This window comes from Dermochelys coriacea, chromosome 2, assembly GCF_009764565.3.
Source record: "Dermochelys coriacea isolate rDerCor1 chromosome 2, rDerCor1.pri.v4, whole genome shotgun sequence".
In the NCBI taxonomy this organism is placed as follows: Eukaryota; Metazoa; Chordata; order Testudines; family Dermochelyidae; genus Dermochelys; species Dermochelys coriacea.
The window spans coordinates 30176161-30197381 of record NC_050069.1 but is presented as its reverse complement, the minus strand read 5'-3'; the positions used below and the strand labels follow the sequence as shown (position 1 = coordinate 30197381).

The 21221-nt window shown below is 40.7% G+C and overlaps 1 protein-coding gene across 3 annotated transcripts in view; it reads right to left on the bottom strand.

Moving 5' to 3' along the window:
• Window positions 1-21221, bottom strand: part of CSMD3 (CUB and Sushi multiple domains 3) — a 1226382-nt gene that overhangs the window by 731461 nt on the left and 473700 nt on the right. For all 3 annotated transcript variants that reach the window (XM_038390468.2, XM_038390469.2, XM_038390471.2), the window contains one exon: window positions 17585-17709. In XM_038390468.2, the coding sequence (XP_038246396.1) occupies window positions 17585-17709 (125 nt within the window). The remainder of the gene's footprint in view (window positions 1-17584; window positions 17710-21221) is intronic.

The window sequence follows — 21221 nt, the reverse complement described above, 5'->3', positions numbered from 1 at the left end:
GTACATGCCTGCCTTCTGATCATTTCTTCACTTTCAGCATTTTAGAGGCTGTAACTAGTACAGTAGAACCTCAAAGTTAGGGACACTTCAGAAATGGAGGTTGTCTGGAACCCTGAAATGTTCGTAACTCTGAACAAAGGACTTTTCAGGCTCCAGATCCAGCAGCTGACACCCCCTGCCCGATTTCAGCAACAGCTGAGCTGCTTACTCAGTGCCAGCATGAGTTAGCAAGCTTATCCCCCTCCCAGTGAGGTTGTGTGTGAAAACAGCATGCCTCCCCCACAAAGGAGGGAAGTAAAAAACAGCACGTCCCTTTCCCTGCGGGGGAGGGGGAGAAGGGTGAAAGCAGCACACCACAGTGCTGCTCCCCCCCCCCCCCCAGCGTTTTGCTGTAAGTGTCTGCCCCGTGCGTGGGGGTGGGGGTGGGGGTGGAGACAGGCAGCCCAGCTGTGCCTACCTTTAGGACGCAATACAGGCACAGTACAGTATTTGCTTTGTCTTTTTTCTTTTTCAGTCTCTGCTGCTGCCTGATTGTTTATTTTGTTTCACATGTTGTCCGGTTGACCATAACTCTGGTGTTCGTATCTTTGAGGTCCTACTATAATCTTCTTGCAGGGCTTAGAAAAATATTTGCACATGCACTTCCCCCCAGAACAGCACATCATTTGCCATGAGACAGGAAGTGCAACAGACCAGCAATAAAGTGTGGTCAAATGTCCAAAGAATATTAACTAATAATAGAGAAGAATACATACTTTTCCTCTACTCCATTAGAGTTACAGGTTTCAGAGTAGCAGCTGTGTTAGTCTGTATTCGCAAAAAGAAAAGGAGTACTTGTGGCACCTTAGAGACTAACAAATTTATTTGAGGTTTCAGAGTAGCAGCCGTGTTAGTCTGTATTCACAAAAAGAAAAGGAGTACTTGTGGCACCTTAGAGACTAACACATTTATTAGAGCATAAGCTTTCGTGAGCTACAGCTCACTTCATCCGATGCATTTGGTGGAAAAAACAGAGGAGAGATTTATATACACACACAGAGAACATGAAACAATGGGTTTATCATACACACTGTAAGGAGAGTGATCACTTAAGATAAGCCATCACCAACAGCAGGGGGGGGAAGGAGGAAAACCTTTCATGGTGACAAGCAGGTAGGCTAATTCCAGCAGTTAACAAGAATATCAGAGGAACAGTGGGGGGTGGGGTGGGAGGGAGAAATACCATGGGGAAATAGTTTTACTTTGTGTAATGACTCATCCATTCCCAGTCTCTATTCAAGCCTAAATTAATTGTATCCAGTTTGCAAATTAATTCCAATTCAGCAGTCTCTCGTTGGAGTCTGTTTTTGAAGCTTTTTTGTTGAAGTATAGCCACTCTTAGGTCTGTGATCGAGTGACCAGAGAGATTGAAGTGTTCTCCAACTGGTTTTTGAATGTTATAATTCTTGACGTCTGATTTGTGTCCATTCATTCTTTTACGTAGAGACTGTCCAGTTTGGCCAATGTACATGGCAGAGGGGCATTGCTGGCACATGATGGCATATATCACATTGGTAGATGCGCAGGTGAACGAGCCTCTGATAGTGTGGCTGATGTGATTAGGCCCTATGATGGTATCCCCTGAATAGATATGTGGACAGAGTTGGCAACGGGCTTTGTTGCAAGGATAGGTTCCTGGGTTAGTGGTTCTGTTGTGTGGTGTGTGGTTGCTGGTGAGTATTTGCTTCAGATTGGGGGGCTGTCTGTAAGCAAGGACTGGTCTGTCTCCCAAGATCTGAGAGAGCGATGGCTCGTCCTTCAGGATAGGTTGTAGATCCTTGATGATGCGTTGGAGGGGTTTTAGTTGGGGGCTGAAGGTGATGGCTAGTGGCGTTCTGTTGTTTTCTTTGTTGGGCCTGTCCTGTAGTAGGTGACTTCTGGGTACTCTTCTGGCTCTGTCAATCTGTTTCTTCACTTCAGCAGGTGGGTACTGTAGTTGTAGGAATGCATGATAGAGATCTTGTAGGTGTTTGTCTCTGTCTGAGGGGTTGGAGCAAATGCGGTTATATCGTAGCGCTTGGCTGTAGACAATGGATCGAGTGGTATGATCTGGATGAAAGCTAGAGGCATGTAGGTAGGAATAGCGGTCAGTAGGTTTCCGATATAGGGTGGTGTTTATGTGACCATCGCTTATTAGCACCGTAGTGTCCAGGAAGTGGATCTCTTGTGTGGACTGGTCCAGGCTGAGGTTGATGGTGGGATGGAAATTGTTGAAATCATGGTGGAATTCCTCAAGAGCTTCTTTTCCATGGGTCCAGATGATGAAGATGTCATCAATGTAGCGCAAGTAGAGTAGGGGCATTAGGGAACGAGAGCTGAGGAAGCGTTGTTCTAAGTCAGCCATAAAAATGTTGGCATACTGTGGGGCCATGCGGGTACCCATCGCAGTGCCGCTGATTTGAAGGTATACATTGTCACCAAATGTGAAATAGTTATGGGTCAGGACAAAGTCACAAAGTTCTGCCACCAGGTTAGCCGTGACAGTATCGGGGATACTGTTCCTGATGGCTTGTAGTCCATCTTTGTGTGGAATGATATATCCGATGATGTGAGCTGTAGCTCACGAAAGCTTATGCTCAAATAAATTTGTTAGTCATTAGAGTTACAGTAATTGTTGCTGTTATTTGTAAACCATGCATACAGGTTTTTTTCCCCATATAAATTTGACTTCCAAATTGACTGTGACACTTTAACAATAACAGAGGTAAACGCTTCAACAGTTTGATGAGTTTACATTTCACAAAAACAGCAATGTAGTAATCTTAAGAAAAATGAAAAATGCCTGCTATCATATTATAAAACACTACACACAAGTATGTCTAAAGCAACAATGTTTTTTCAGCACCACAAGTTAAAATGCATTATCATTTTGAGCCACTAAAAGAAAAACTGCTGAATCAAGTTTATTAATGAAAAAAACTTCAGGAAATCGTGGTAATTATTTAAAATAGTTAATATTTATATTTAAAATCATTGATTACATCTGATTAACTTGTCCTTTAATTTCATTAATCATCACTGACATATAGAATGGCAAGTTATCATTTTTATAAATTGAAAATGTAAACTTTCTTTGAAGGTAAAATGGTTCAATCTTTGGAGCCCCATTGTGTTCAGCTCTGCACAGTTGCACAAAAAGTAAACAAGGAGCCTTCCGCCTTCTTACACCTTCACTGAGAATTAAAGGATAATTACAGACCCTTTATGCACAAGATAAGTCTACACTGCAATGTAAGCCATGGTTAGAACTCGAGTCAGCTGACCCATGTTAGGGAATCCTGGGCTTCAGCATCTGCATTTTATTTTATCCCTATGTTAAGACTTTTCTAACCCATGCTTGAACCTAGGATTCTGGCATCCACACTGCAATGCGCAGACCCAAATCCAAGTAATTGTGTCCCAGAGTCCCTAGTGTGCCCCATCCCCCCACCCCCAGATGTGGCTGCTCTAGCCGTAGGACCATGATGCACTGTGGGAAAATTTTACTGCCCACCCTACAAGTTATCAGGAAGCAGCTCACTTTGCAAAAGACTTAAGTGTTCATTCTCCATTGCAAGCCCAGGAGACTTTCTGATAGTGTGCTTGTATTACAGAATCATAGAAAAATACGGTTGGAAGAGACCTCAGGAGGTCATCTAGTCCAACACCCTGCTGAGAACAGGACCAACCCCAACTAAATCATCCCAGCCAGGGCTTTGTCAAGCTGGTCCTTAAAAACCTTTAAGGATGGAGAGTCAACCACCTCCCTAGGTAACCCATTCCAGTGCTTCACCACCCTCCTAGTGAAATAGTTTTCCCTAATATCCAACTTAGACCTCCCCAATTGCAACTTGAGACCATTGCTCCTTGTTCTGTCATTTGTCAGAACAGCTGAGAACAGCCTAGCTCCATCCTCTTTGGAACCCCCCTTCAGGTAGTTGAAGGCTGCTATCAAATCTCCCCTCATTCTTCTCTTCTGCAGACTAAATAAGCCCAGTTATCTCATCTTCTCTTCATAAGTCATGTGCCACAGCCCCCTAATCACTTTTGTTGCCGTCCAGTGGACTCTCTCCAATTTTTCCACATCCTTTCTGTTGTGGGGGGCCAAAAACTGGACGCAATACTCCAGATGTGGCCTCACCAGTGCCGAACAGAGGGAAATAATCACTTCTCTTATTCTGCTGACAATGCTCCTACTAATGCAGCCTAATATGCCATTAGCCTTCTTGGCAACAAGAGCACACTGTTGACTCATATCCAACTTCTTGTCCACTGTAATCCCCAGGTTCTTTTCTGCAGAACTGCCACTTAGCCAGTCGGTCCCCAGCCTGTAGCAATGCATGGGATTCTTCCATCGTAAGTGCAGGACTCTGCACTTGTCCTTGTTGAACCTCATAAGATTTCTTTGGTCCACTCCTCCAATTTGTCTAGGTCACTCTGGACCCTATCTCTATCCTCCAGCAAATCTACCTCTCCCCCAAGCTTAGTGTCATCTGCAAACTTGCTGAGAGTGCAATCCATCCCATCATCCAGATCATTAATGATTATTGTAGATTGATGATCAGAAGAAAATGGGTTACCACTGACCTGAGCTGCTGCCATTTGCAAAAATGGGGAGAGAGGGTCTTCCAGTTTTTAATAGAGTGGTTTGCAGATTATTGAGATAGAGAGGATTAAGGAAGTTGTCCTATGGAATTGTGGGATACTTCCAGCTGACTCCTAGGACTTGAGTCAAGTGGGACTGTGTCTACACTGCAAAGTAATTGGTTTCAGACACCGGTTCACAGCTTAACTCAAGCTTGGACCCTCCATCCCTGCAGGGATGGAGTCCAAACACTGGGTTTGTGCAATTGCAATATAGATGCAAGGGGCATAGGCTTGAGCCCTGGCCCAAACTCAGGTTTACACTGTAGTGTAGATATACCCAAAAATTACATGAGGGAAATGCCCACAGCAGCCTTAGCCTTTTCAAAGGGAGCGGGGTAATCACCTGACCACTACATACTAAGCAACAGAGCTGGCTAGGTGCAGAGGACTCTTTTTCATGTGATATACAGAGAATGAAGTCTTACTTCAGTATCAGGGAGGCTGGTTGAAGATATATTTATATATGGAGCTGTAAAATATCTATTCATGTTTCTCCAATCTACTAGACTTCTTTGAAAGTGTCAACAAATAGAGGAAAAAGGAAAATCAGTTATTATAATTTATTTTGACTTACAAAAAGCCTTTGATCAAGTCTCTGGCAAGTAGTACTATCCTGTATTGGAGTAAATGTGGAGGGGGATGGGAAATAGTGGGAAATCCCAAGATTCTGAACTGAAATAGGTGGTGTTTTCTACATAGTATTTAATATATTTACTAGTTCAAAGCCTGTGTTATAGTACTGATATAATTTATAAACTGTGAAAAAAGCCAAATATGTCTGAGAACTTAAAAGCTGGACAGTAAAGACCAAGAATGCCAGTGATGATTGAACCTGTGATATTCTAAACAAAAAGATGCTTGTAACTGCATCACTTCACACTGACTTAGACACTCTACGCCAGTGGTCCCCAACCTTTCTGCCAAGAAGCGGCAACAGCAAGAAGCGTCGCCGCCGAGAAATGGCAATGCTTCTCTGATTTCAGAATAGCAGCTGTGTTAGTCTGTATTCGCAAAAAGAAAAGGAGTACTTGTGGCACCTTAGAGACTAACAAATTTATTTCAGCATAAGCTTTCGTGAGCTACAGCTCACTTCATCGGATGCATACGGTGGATAATACAGTGGGGAGATTTATATACACACACAGAGAACATGAAACAATGGGTTTTATCATACACACTGTAAAGGGAGTGATCACTTAAAATGAGCCATCACCAGCGGGGGCGGGGGGAGGAGGAAAACCTTTCATGGTGACAAGCAAGGTGGGCCATTTCCAACAGTTAACAAGAACATCTGAGGAACAGTGTGGGTGGGGTGGGGGGGGGGAGAAATAACATGGGGAAATAGTTTTACTTTCTGTAATGACTCATCCACTCCCTGTCTCCCAATTCAGCAGTCTCTCGCTGGAGTCTGTTTTTGAAGATTTTTTGTTGAAGGATAGCCACCCTCAGGTCTGTAATCGAGTGACCGGAGAGACTGAAGTGTTCTCTGACTGGTTTTTGAATGTTATAATTCTTGACATCTGATTTGTGTCCATTTAGTCTTTTACGTAGAGACTGTCCAGTTTGACCAATGTACATGGCAGAGGGGCATTGCTGGCACATGATGGCATATATCACATTGGTAGATGTGCAGGTGAACGAGCCTCTGATAGTGTGGCTGATGTGGCAATTTCCATCCCACCATAAACCTCAGCCTGGACCAGTCCACATAAGAGATCCACTTCCTGGACACTACGGTGCTAATAAGCGATGGTCACATAAACACCACCTTATATCGGAAACCTACTGACCGCTATTCCTACCTACATGCCTCTAGCTTTCAATCAGATCACACCAGACGATCCATTGTCTACAGTCAAGCTCTACAATATAACCGCATTTACTCCAACCCCTCAGACAGAGACAAACACCTACAAGCTCTCTATCATGCATTCTTACAACTACAATACCCACCTGCTGAAGTGAAGAAACAGATTGACAGAGCCAGAAGAGTACCCAGAAGTCACCTACTACAGGACAGGCCCAACAAAGAAAATAACAGAACGCCACTAGCCATCATCTTCAGCCCCCAACTAAAACCTCTCCAATGCATCATCAAGGATCTACAACCTATCCTGAAGGATGACCCATCACTCTCACAGATCTTGGGAGACAGCCAGTCCTTGCTTACAGACAGCCCCCCAACCTGAAGCAAATACTCACCAGCAACCACACACCACACAACAGAACCACTAACCCAGGAACCTATCCTTGCAACAAAGCCCATTGCCAACTCTGTCCACATATCTATTCAGGGGACACCATCATAGGGCCTAATCACATCAGCCACACTATCAAAGGCATATGGAAGAGGAATATGGAAGGCCAAGCAGAAATTTGTTAGTCTTTAAGGTGCCACAAGTACTCTTTTTCTCCTCCTTCTTCTCCTACTCCTACTTCTCTGTGGCATTTCGGTGGCGGGGTGTCCTGTGGGTGCACAAAAATGCCCCGGCGTGCACTATGGCACCTGCGGGCACCACGTTGGGGACCACTGCTGTAGGCTCACCAACAGGGTGATCCTTCTGGAATCTTATGTAGAGTAATGAAATCAAAAAGGGAGGACACATATAGATGTCAAATTTGCAAATGAGACCACTTAGTTTAAGTTAGTCTAAACTAAAGAAGACTGAGGAACACTGGATGGACTTAACACACACAGGTGGTTGGGGATCATTAAAACACAATCTTGAAAAATGCACATTGGATGGAGTAATTTGAAATATTCATACACATCAGTGGATTCTAAGGAAACTGCAGCCATTCAGGAATAAAATCTGGGAATTACTATAGAGAGCTCATTGAAAAGATTAGGATTATTTAGATTACAGAGAAGACACATAATAGGGCCATGACACAGATTTATTTTAAAAAAATTAAAAGTACAGAGAATATCATTGGATCTCATGTTTATCCTCTCTCACGATACAAGGAAAAGGGACAGCCAACTAAATTAAAAAGATAACATATTTAAAGCTGATAAAAGGAAGGATCTTATAAACATAATGTGACTAACCTTTGGTAGTCAGTGCCATAAGATATCAAAGAGACTAAGAGCTCAGAAGGATTCAAAAAGGGATTAGTCTTTTACATCGATAATGAAAACATTCACAGTTTCATTTTTGTTTACTAAGGAATATAAAATCTCATTCCTCAGGGCACAGGACAACCATTAACTGCCTGAGGTTAGGAGAAGCATTTGGTACAAGTCATTGTCAGCTTGACTAGATGGACCACTAGTCTGAAATGATATGGTGATCCCCATGTTCCTGTGTCAGCACAGATTTGAAAATACTTTCTGGAGAGAATGACATTCAAATCTTTCTTCAGGTGCATACTCCTTAATCTCATAAATAGAATCATTGACTTTAACAGGACTACTTGCTTGAGTAAAAACTATTTGCATGGATAATGGTTTGCTGGAAGAGGCCCTTGGTTTACTTAACATGTCTTGACTGGGAGGTCATTTTGCATTAGCAGAACAAGGTACAGAATCACATGGCCTTGTTATTAGAGGGACATAAAATAAATTACAATCTACCAGAAACAGGATTAAAACTGCCACCCTCCTTGCAGCACATGGTAACAAATGTGTACTGTAATATATCACGTGAACTGAAGTGCAGAATTGGAAAATACAATATTGAAGGAAAGCTTATGGTTGGATTTTTTTCCTTTAGTTTGTTCAAGAGAAATATTGTATTATCATAGTGTAGCTAAATATTATTTTCTTTCATGCTTTTGGTGCCAGTATGAAACAAGTTAACCTGCACTGCCACTGCTAGAAAAAAGTGTTTATTTCATTTTTTTAGGCAGTATAACTCAATCCCTATTCTGTTGTGTGAAGTGTTACAAGGTTTAGAAATTAACACATTCAAGAAGAAATATTATAACATCTACAAAGCACCAGTAAATAAAAATCAGACATTAATTGTATGGTTTTTGCACACATTGTTATGGCTCTTTTAGAGTCTCATCAAAGTGTAAGGCTGAACAATTCCTAAGTTAATATGAATATATAAGCTGAAACATTTATGAAGAACTTTACTGTGCTGGAGCACATTTTTATAATTTCATCAATTAAAAAAGAAAACAAAATTCTGCCTGCATTCCCCCACACCACTTCAGCTACACTGTTCTGGAGTCAAGTGAAAATATTCTACAATTAGCACAGACTACATTTAAGAACTTTTCTTTTAGTTCAAAATTTTGCTCTCCATTAGGAATGTTCCATAAAAACTACTGATAAAACAAAGTAGATGTAACATTATCTATAAGTAGCAGAAAGGGATAAAAAAAATAAACAACAAAGAGCAAATGCTCAGATCCTCCAATTCCCATTGGGAGTTAGGTTCCTAAATATCTTTGAGGATCTGGACAAAAAAACCTGATTAGATACTAAACAAAGGGGAAGACAACTTTCTAATGTCTCTCACTTTTAACCCTAAATTCCTAGGAACAACCAGAAAGAGATTGTCAAAACCTAAATAGAGCCTCTACTCAAAAAATGGTTTGAATATTACAAAATATATTAATCTGGAAGAATTCTTGAACTGAAATCAGAATTGCTCATACAAAAAACAAGTTTCTCATCACTTATGTCATTTACTCAACACCAGGTCAAAGTTAAGGGATCGATCTGTTAATGTCCTAGAAGAAAACAGTTAGAAGAAAATAAACACAAAATAGTTTAGCAACTGGCATCAACTACTACTAGACGAAGACAACATATAAAAACAAGCAAGCTTTTCACAAAAGAAAAGGAGTACTTGTGGCACCTTAGAGACTAACAAATTTATTAGAGCATAAGCATCAGATGAAGTGAGCTGTAGCTCACAAAAGCTTATGCTCAAATAAATTTGTTAGTCTCTAAGGTGCCACAAGTACTCCTTTTCTTTTTGCAAATACAGACTAACACGGCTGCTACTCTGAAACCTTTCCCAAAAAAGCATTCATTAAGTCTTTATTCAAGAATCCAGTGCCTGGCACTGGCCATCTCATGAACTACTGTGGTTGTGGTGAGGCCCTTTTGTCATGAAGATTTGCTATCTTATCTGCAGTTCCTTTCTACACTAGAGGATTTTTCTATATAATTACCTGAATTGTCTTCTCTGAGATTCCAGAGGGTGGTTTACATTTCTCCCCGAGGAAGCAATCATGCAGGCTTAAGCAAGGCTCTTGTTTGGTCATCTTTCCAGTCAACATTTTTTGAGATGATAAGGGAACTAGTATGGTTATATGAGCTGCAGTGTCACCAGTATCTTCATCATACTCAAAAGGTGTGGTGTCAGTGCTTTCCCAATGTCTGGCCACAGCGAGGGATTGGGTTTGGTCAAGATGACAAACTCTCAATGCAGATAAAGGGCAGGTGATGAAAATACGTTGGGGAATGATCTCAAGGGTGTGGCGGGTATGGTTTCTGATCTGTTCTTAAGAGAATTTGTTGAAATCATGTGTCAAAGAAGTGCACAGTTTGGAGGTATTCATTGATCCCTAACTACTCCTGGAATCCCCCAGGGTATAGATTATAGGTCAAATTATTTCATTTCCTTGCATCATGCTGGATGTTTGCAAGCATTTCTTTCAGAATTGAACCTCACCACAGCAATTGATGTTTTTGTGACTTCCAGTGTATTCTACATGGAGCTACCAATCAAGATTTCGGATGAAAAGATATGACATATCTTACACAATGCAAGAGCAGTATCTCATTACAACAATGCACCTTCTTTTTTTAAAAAGAGTGTGAAATTCACATCCAGTGTTCTAATTTGGTCTGAACTCTAAATCTTTCCAATTTCTATAAAACTTAATCCATAGCACTGAGAGGATGAGTATCCCATATTGTCATGAGGTATGAAGGATAAGCAATATACCCTCAGAAACTGCCCACTTCAATGAACCCCATCTCTTTCCACATACACAAAGTCTTAGTTCGCTTCCAGCTCCACCCTTGCACTCCTTCCATCTCCCTCCAAAAGTGTCTTGCTATCCTCCTCGCTTGTGAGCATTCAAAGTGCCCTCAGAAATTCAGCAGGGAAAGTGTCTCCTGCTCCCCTCCACTATTTCCTCACTGCCAACCAGCCTCCTGGATATATTGGAGAGAGATGGTGGGACTCATTGGAAAAGTAGGCCAAGAAAGCAGAGATAATTGCCAGTAGGGACAAGGCAGGACCAGCTGAAATAAGACTTCCAGCATAACTCTGCCTCTTTCTTTATAGTGTCTGGCACAGATCAGCGAGTTCAGAAATTTGTCAACCCCATCAGGAAACAGTCTGAAAATTAGTCTTTTTCTTAAGGGTTAAAGGAAATTCATAATCCACAGCGGGATTGTTTGTCTATATTTTATATGTATCAGTTTTTCTCTCTCTTCAGAGCACCTCATTTTATTTCTCTTGCAGAAATGTTTCAGACTCATTCTAACTTTGACTTTAACAAATATGATTCCAGCTGGTATTTTTGATAACTTCTAAAGTGAGCTAAAACTTTCATTTTTATCAGGCAGATTTATACTCAGCCACTCATATGCCCTGTGAGAACAAGTCAGGAGGATTATGTTGTTGAATCAAATGAATGTAATGGAATTGGAAACTTTCAATTTAAATTTTTTCAGAGCAAACCCAGAACATAAATGTAACTAATTGTTAATATTCAAATTGCCATTTTTTCAAAAATGTACTTTCAATTAGTTTTGCAAATGTATAATAATTTACATAACTTAACGAAAAGAGCGATAGGAGATGATATGCAGGGAGGACATCAAACATGACACTGAAAAACCAGTCAGTTAAAATTTTAAAGGAGAGCAACAGATGCATCTTTTAAAATATAATTGTACCCTCTGCACCCACAGAACCTTTCACTGACACATGAAAAAATCTATTTATTGTACAAAGTGGCATTTATGCACAGTTGCCTGCTTTGTTTGTCCAAATGCTTGCTTGTGCACAGAAATGTAAATTGACCAAAAAGGGTACATATATTTCTGCAGTTGCTTCCATCGCACCCTTATTATCAAAATGGTATTTGTGCTAACAATGATCCCCTCTAAAATATTTGTTTTATACTTCACATATAGACCTTCAAACAGCCAATTATTATTAACATGTAGAAAAATATAGTTTATAATCTGAAGACTTTATTCAATTCAAGAGTATAACAAAAACTGCTAATCAATCAACAGAATAAACCAAATTTGTGTCAAAGGTACTTTTTAATGAAACTAATGAACACTATAAAGCATGTGCTGTATGACAAACTGCTATATCTATACCATCTGTCTATTTGTCTTTTCACCATATGTCTCTATATTAACTGCTAATAACTTTTTAAATATGCATCATCTGCTCTGGAAAAAGCATGTACTGCTTTTACTAAACAGATAAGCACAAGGATGTAAATGACACTCTTCAGTTATCAGTTACATATTTTACCCTTGAATTAACTGATCTTGTGAGAGATTTAGTTAACATGATACCTATAGATATACACAAAGATTATCAGCATCTCTATCTTTCCCCATGGATATAATTTTTTTCTACTTTTTTTTTTAGCTTGGTTGTTAAGCTTCCTTTTCATTTTACATTATTATTCAAATATCTATGATTGCACAATGCATTCTTCACTGCAGTTACATTTGTAGAAATTTTCAAGGGTAAATCCCAGATATTGGTTGTCCTTTATACTAATTTATTCAGAAATGTACTGCTATACTTCTAAAGGCACACTGCACAGAGAAATGCAAGGAAATGTGTTTTCTGACAGTTAGCAGGTAGCTGAAGTTTCAGAGTAGCAGCCGTGTTAGTCTGTATTCGCAAAAAGAAAAGGAGTACTTGTGGCACCTTAGAGACTAACAAATTTATTAGAGCATAAGCTTTCGTGAGCTACAGCTCACTTCATCAGATGCATTTGGTGGAAAAAACAGAGGAGAGATTTATATACACACACACACAGAGAACATGAAACAATGGGTTTATCATACACACTGTAAGGAGAGTGATCACTTAAAATAAGCCATCACCAACAGCAGGGGGGGGGAAGGAGGAAAACCTTTCATGGTGACAAGCAGGTAGGCTAATTCCAGCAGTTAACAAGAATATCAGAGGAACAGTGGGGGGTGGGGTGGGAGGGAGAAATACCATGGGGAAATAGTTTTACTTTGTGTAATGACTCATCCATTCCCAGTCTCTATTCAAGCCTAAGTTAATTGTATCCAGTTTGCAAATTAATTCCAATTCAGCAGTCTCTCGTTGGAGTCTGTTTTTGAAGCTTTTTTGTTGAAGTATAGCCACTCTTAGGTCTGTGATCGAGTGACCAGAGAGATTGAAGTGTTCTCCAACTGGTTTTTGAATGTTATAATTCTTGACGTCTGATTTGTGTCCATTCATTCTTTTACGTAGAGACTGTCCAGTTTGGCCAATGTACATGGCAGAGGGGCATTGCTGGCACATGATGGCATATATCACATTGGTAGATGCGCAGGTGAACGAGCCTCTGATAGTGTGGCTGATGTGATTAGGCCCTATGATGGTATCCCCTGAATAGATATGTGGACAGAGTTGGCAACGGGCTTTGTTGCAAGGATAGGTTCCTGGGTTAGTGGTTCTGTTGTGTGGTGTGTGGTTGCTGGTGAGTATTTGCTTCAGATTGGGGGGCTGTCTGTAAGCAAGGACTGGTCTGTCTCCCAAGATCTGAGAGAGCGATGGCTCGTCCTTCAGGATAGGTTGTAGATCCTTGATGATGCGTTGGAGAGGTTTTAGTTGGGGACTGAAGGTGATGGCTAGTGGCGTTCTGTTGTTTTCTTTGTTGGGCCTGTCCTGTAGTAGGTGACTTCTGGGTACTCTTCTGGCTCTGTCAATCTGTTTCTTCACTTCAGCAGGTGGGTATTGTAGTTGTAGGAATGCATGATAGAGATCTTGTAGGTGTTTGTCTCTGTCTGAGGGGTTGGAGCAAATGCGGTTATATCGTAGCGCTTGGCTGTAGACAATGGATCGAGTGGTATGATCTGGATGAAAGCTAGAGGCATGTAGGTAGGAATAGCGGTCAGTAGGTTTCCGATATAGGGTGGTGTTTATGTAACCATCGCTTATTAGCACCGTAGTGTCCAGGAAGTGGATCTCTTCTGTGGACTGGTCCAGGCTGAGGTTGATGGTGGGATGGAAATTGTTGAAATCATGGTGGAATTCCTCAAGAGCTTCTTTTCCATGGGTCCAGATGATAAAGATGTCATCAATGTAGCGCAAGTAGAGTAGGGGCATTAGGGGACGAGAGCTGAGGAAGCGTTGTTCTAAGTCAGCCATAAAAATGTTGGCATACTGTGGGGCCATGCGGGTACCCATCGCAGTGCCGCTGATTTGAAGGTATACATTGTCACCAAATGTGAAATAGTTATGGGTCAGGACAAAGTCACAAAGTTCTGCCACCAGGTTAGCCGTGACAGTATCGGGGATACTGTTCCTGACGGCTTGTAGTCCATCTTTGTGTGGAATGTTGGTGTAGAGGGCTTCTACATCCATAGTGGCTAGGATGGTGTTTTTAGGAAGATCACCAATGGACTGTAGTTTCCTCAGGAAATAATCTATCCAACCATACTCTTAGCCCAGCGGAAGAATCTGTCCTATCTCGGGGCCTCTCCTTTTGCCCCTCCACCCCCACGAACACGATACAGTTCTGTGGTGACCTAGAATCCTATTTTCGAATCCTATTTACTTCCTACGATATAACCGCATCTTCCCAGCAATCTTCGAGACACCACCGATTTCCTGAGGAAACTACAGTCCATTGGTGATCTTCCTAAAAACACCATCCTAGCCACTATGGATGTAGAAGCCCTCTACACCAACATTCCACACAAAGATGGACTACAAGCCGTCAGGAACAGTATCCCCGATACTGTCACGGCTAACCTGGTGGCAGAACTTTGTGACTTTGTCCTGACCCATAACTATTTCACATTTGGTGACAATGTATACCTTCAAATCAGCGGCACTGCGATGGGTACCCGCATGGCCCCACAGTATGCCAACATTTTTATGGCTGACTTAGAACAACGCTTCCTCAGCTCTCGTCCCCTAATGCCCCTACTCTACTTGCGCTACATTGATGACATCTTTATCATCTGGACCCATGGAAAAGAAGCTCTTGAGGAATTCCACCATGATTTCAACAATTTCCATCCCACCATCAACCTCAGCCTGGACCAGTCCACAGAAGAGATCCACTTCCTGGACACTACGGTGCTAATAAGCGATGGTCACATAAACAGCACCCTATATCGGAAACCTACTGACCGCTATTCCTACCTACATGCCTCTAGCTTTCATCCAGATCATACCACTCGATCCATTGTCTACAGCCAAGCGCTACGATATAACCGCATTTGCTCCAACCCCTCAGACAGAGACAAACACCTACAAGATCTCTATCATGCATTCCCACAACTACAATACCCACCTGCTGAAGTGAAGAAACAGATTGACAGAGCCAGAAGAGTACCCAGAAGTCACCTACTACAGGACAGGCCCAACAAAGAAAACAACAGAACGCCACTAGCCATCACCTTCAGCCCCCAACTAAAACCTCTCCAACGCATCATCAAGGATCTACAACCTATCCTGAAGGACGAGCCATCGCTCTCTCAGATCTTGGGAGACAGACCAGTCCTTGCTTACAGACAGCCCCCTAATCTGAAGCAAATACTCACCAGCAACCACACACCACACAACAGAACCACTAACCCAGAAACCTATCCTTGCAACAAAGCCCGTTGCCAACTCTGTCCACATATCTATTCAGGGGATACCATCATAGGGCCTAATCACATCAGCCACACTATCAGAGGCTCGTTCACCTGCGCATCTACCAATGTGATATATGCCATCATGTGCCAGCAATGCCCCTCTGCCATGTACATTGGCCAAACTGGACAGTCTCTACGTAAAAGAATGAATGGACACAAATCAGACGTCAAGAATTATAACATTCAAAAACCAGTTGGAGAACACTTCAATCTCTCTGGTCACTCGATCACAGACCTAAGAGTGGCTACACTTCAACAAAAAAGCTTCAAAAACAGACTCCAACGAGAGACTGCTGAATTGGAATTAATTTGCAAACTGGATACAATTAACTTAGGCTTGAATAGAGACTGGGAATGGATGAGTCATTACACAAAGTAAAACTATTTCCCCATGGTATTTCTCCCTTCCACCCCACCCCCCACTGTTCCTCTGATATTCTTGTTAACTGCTGGAATTAGCCTACCTGCTTGTCACCATGAAAGGTTTTCCTCCTTCCCCCCCCTGCTGTTGGTGATGGCTTATTTTAAGTGATCACTCTCCTTACAGTGTGTATGATAAACCCATTGTTTCATGTTCTCTGTGTGTGTGTATATAAATCTCTCCTCTGTTTTTTCCACCAAATGCATCCGATGAAGTGAGCTGTAGCTCACGAAAGCTTATGCTCTAATAAATTTGTTAGTCTCTAAGGTGCCACAAGTACTCCTTTTCTTTTTGCAGGTAGCTGAAGGATATCTGACTGAAAAAAACAAAAAAAGCTAGTTGGTAAAGCCTTTCCAAATTTCCTGAATGGCATGCATGTATCTTAGTGTTATAGGTATACGTTACTGTTAATAATGTTTTACTACATGTTAAAAGAAAATCTGAAGTAAAAAGAGAAATGATAGTGACAATATACAGTCAACATTCTGGTAGAGTGACTGTAGTGGGGTGGCCAGTTGTTGAGCAGCCCCTTATGGTTAGGTATGACAGTACATGCACCTATGAGACCCCTTTTGTGGGCCCCTTAAACACTCCAGACAGCCTCTGTTATAGCTCGCAGCACCCCCTTTCTAGGGCTGATTTAATATCAATTAAAATTCACACAAACCTCAGAGCCCTTAATCACAAAATAATTCAAACAACCTTCAATAAGGCCTCAACATAAAGTCCCAAAATCATAATTCAATAGGCCATACTTAGCTCAGTTCTTCAGCTACACCCAGAGCTCTTTCTCTGTCAACTTGCTCCACCTGAAGTTGTCAGTCCCCAAGCAATTTTTGGTTGGAGCTCAGCTCCCTGGCCCTGTTTGCTTTTACTCTCTCTCTCTCTCTCACTCTCACTCCCTCACACACATTCTTATCCCCAGGCTTTCCAGCCCATGGACATAGTTACAAAATTCAGTACCTCATGCAAAGTCTTTTCATTTTATTCAAGGCTATTCTTCTTAATTTTGTCAAGCTATGACATAATATTATTTAATATAACAAATATCATGCAGAGTATGGCAAACTGACTGACACAATTACCATTCATGTTCCCATTGGCCTAGAATACTGAAATTTGGTACATTCTTTTATCATGGGTTGCTGAGCACCGAAAAATTGAAATCTTAACATTTAACTTTTCCATTAGAGTTGACCCAAAGGTCAATCTTCCTGATGGATTTCAATCATTCAAGTAGTAAAATTTTGAAATATGGGACATTCATTGTGAACTAGTGATTGCATACACAATAATCACAAATTTGAAACATGACATTTGTATCATAGGTCACGGAAGAGTCATCTGTTTTACTTATTTAGTAAAGTAAATTTCTTCCAATAGACTCTCATTTATGGTCAGAAGCCTCCAAATGGAAATCAATTGTATTTGTCAGGTTTTATTCAAGAAATGGGTAAACAAATGTAACACCATAAGTATTTTAAACAAAAAAGATTGCTCATTAAAGAAATAAGGAAAAGAGGATATAAACATTGATATATTTGTAAAAAACAAACAAAAAACAATGTGATATTAATTTGACATCATTTCAAATGTAAAACAATGTAACAGAGTAATTGTGAAAATCAATAAACAATGATAATAGTTTAAGAATTTGTCTTTACCTTTACACATGGGTCTATGATCACTCCATGCAGCAAACACTTCAGCTATCCTCTGACAGGTGATACTTTTTGCCCCCTGCAACACATAGTCTTCATCACAGGAGAACTGTACTGTTGCTCCCAAGCTAAAATCAGAGTGAGGAAAAATGAATATAATGAGGTGCATTTTACAAATAATGAATACTCTTCTTTCTTAACCAAAATTGTATCAGGTGCCACCGATGCGGGGAACATTGATGACTCTTAGGTAACAGGAGCTCCAAAATGGACACAAAAATCACTTATTGTTTTGTCTGGCAAACATTTCTTAATATAATGGAAGAGAACAGAAGAAAACTAAAAAAGCAACTTTGGGGGCATCTGTTGACTGCTATTATTCATGAATTGATATTAATATTGACTTCAAAAGAATACTGCTTGTCTGTTTTTCCTATATGGAGGTAACCTTTGGTGCTTCAGACTTGTCAGAGAAGGAAACAGGAACCAAACAATGGGAAGCTGACTCAAAAAAAAAAAATGAGGAAACCTAGCAAGCCACAATCTGTAAACATATTGTGTTTGTGTTTGTGCTCTTAAAGGTAAAGGTCCCTTCTTGTTTCCATTAAACAAAGAAAACAGGAGTCAAAAACAGCCAGCATGGACCTAATATGGTGTTCTCTCCCACATGTGACCCCTTTTTCAGAGGTTAAAAATTTGTGATGAAAATTATCTAAAAATATTTTGTGATGTTGTGGGCTATGTGAGTAGTTCCACTAACCCAGTGTGACTACTCAGACGCATAAAGCTACTCAAATATGTAAGTACTTGCATGATCGGGTCTACATTTTTTTTATTTTTTATTTGAGAAATACAAGGAGAACACAATATTCCCAGAAGATCTGGGAAGAGTGCAGGGCAGAACTCTGTAGAAGTAGAAAAGGAGGAAGACAGTAATTCCTGTCCATATTTTTAATTTTTTAAAAAAATATTATGAGATATTGGCAGGTTTTTGCTTTATTTTAATTACCAGGCAAACACATATGATAGAAAATAAAATATACCATGTTTATGTGATATTTTCTATTCTATAGATTGATAATACCACAATTATTACAAATTATAAATTATTATTTGTATTATTATAGTATCTAGGAGCCTCAGTTATGTTTTACTCACTACTACAGAACAAAAAACTAGTTCATGCCCAGTGGAGCTTACAACACACCAATGTAAAAGTAAACAACATAATGGACTAAAGGTCTATTTCCAAATGGTACTCACTGTACTTTTGTTGTCATCTCTTTTTGGTAATATATATAGTGCTCTTTTTAAATAAAGAGTGATATACCATAGTAGAAAGAAAAGGAGTACCCGTGGCACCTTAGAGACTAACAAATTTATTAGAGCATAAGCTTTCGTGAGCTACAGCTCACTTCATCGGATGCATTTGGTGGAAAAAGCAGAGGAGAGATTTATATACACACACACACACACACACACACAGAGAACATGAAACAATGGGTTTATCATACACACTATAAGGAGAGTGATCACTTAAGATAAGCCATCACCAGCAGCAGGGGGGGGGAAAGGAGGAAAACCTTTCATGGTGACAAGCAAGGTAGGCTAATTCCAGCAGTTAACAAGAATATCAGATTTCAGAGTAGCAGCCCTGTTAGTCTGTATTCGCAAAAAGAAAAAGTGTTCCCGTGGCACCTTAGAGACTAACAAATTTATTAGAGCATAAGCTTTCGTGAGCTACAGCTCACTTCATCGGATGCATTTGGTGGATAAAGCAGAGGAGAGATTTATACACACACACACACACACACACACACACACACACACAGAGAACATGAAACAATGGGTTTATCATACACACTGTAAGGAGAGTGATCACTTAAGATAAGCCATCACCAGCAGCAGGGGGGGGAAAGGAGGAAAACCTTTCATGGTGACAAGCAAGGTAGGCTAATTCCAGCAGTTAACAAGAATATCAGAGGAACAGTGGGGGGTGGGGTGGGAGGGAGAAATACCATGGGGAAATAGTTTTACTTTGTGTAATGACTCATCCATTCCCAGTCTCTATTCAAGCCTAAATTAATTGTATCCAGTTTGCAAATTAATTCCAATTCAGCAGTCTCTCCTTGGAGTCTGTTTTTGAAGCTATTTTGTTGAAGTATAGCCACCCTTAGGTCTGTGATCGAGTGACCAGAGAGATTGAAGTGTTCTCCAACCGGTTTTTGAATGTTATAATTCTTGACGTCTGATTTGTGAGACTCCAACATGTTCTCTGTGTGTGTGTGTGTGTATACAAATCTCTCCTCTGCTTTTTCCACCAAATGCATCCGATGAAGTGAGCTGTAGCTCACGAAAGCTTATGCTCTAATAAATTTGTTAGTCTCTAAGGTGCCACGGGTACTCGTTTTCTTTTTGCGAATACAGACTAACACGGCTGCTACTCTGAAACATACCATAGTAGTTGTCTAAAATTGGTTTAATTTTGTATTGCTCAAGATCATATTAATTTCATTACCCTTGATTAACAAAAACTATGTTCTTAGATTATAAACTCTGCAGGAAAGAAACATTTTTTTCTATGTGTTGCACAGTGCCTAAAACAATGGAATCCTGATCCTAACTGCGGCTTCTGGGTGCCAGCATAACATAACTATTTAACAGCAACAACTGTACTAATGACACATTTAATTATAACTCCAATGCAGCAAGGTATTTAAGCATGTGAGCAGACCCACTGACTTCAAAGAACGAATTGGCTGCTTAAAATTACATACATGCGTAAGTATCTTCTTTAATAATTGCACTCTCTGGGTCAATGAAATCTTAAAATACTAAACATATAACCCACTATGTACTTTCCACCTCCACACTATTACGCACAATACACCTTTCTTTCAAAAAGGTTTTATTGTATCTCGATACATTCATTATTATTGTACCAGCAGCTTTGCAAACTCTTTACTTCCCACCTCCCATATTCAACAGTAGCAAGGCAGAGGAGTAATCTTTGGTTATGAAACACATTCTGATATGTTTTACAAAATATTTGTTGCCATCTAATTTATGGTAGCTTCCCAGGGCTGCCTGATAAGCCACAGTGTGCCTGAAATCTTCAGAATTGCATGCTGGGGCCTTGTCCCTGGCATGCCCCTCCTGCCCCCAGCCCTACCCCTATCATGCCAGAACTTGTGAGAGGGTTCTCAGGAGGCAGCCTGACAGCTGTCTTCCATAGTTCCTGCACTGGGGGAATCCTCCATGGGCAGATTTCGGGCTTTTAGGGCTCCTTTATATTGCTCTGAGCCTTTTACCCAGTACAAAGAAGCTGGAGCAGGGGAGAAGAACTCACTCAATCTGCTCATTTGACTCAGCTCTTATAAATCTAAGTCGGATTCTGCAAGGGTCTGAATGCTCTGAACTCCTCTTACAGTCAATGGGAGTTCAGAGCATTCAGCCCCTTGCAAGATCTGGCCTTTAAAGCGTAATTACTGCATTCCTTATGTGTGCACATATGATTGTTGTAATACGCTTTATTTCTTTATTGCCTGTTTCAATTCAATTGACAGGCAAAAGATCTGGGCAGAGTGGCTGCAAATGCAGAATGCACAACTCACACTTTCATTTTCAACTCTTGAAATTT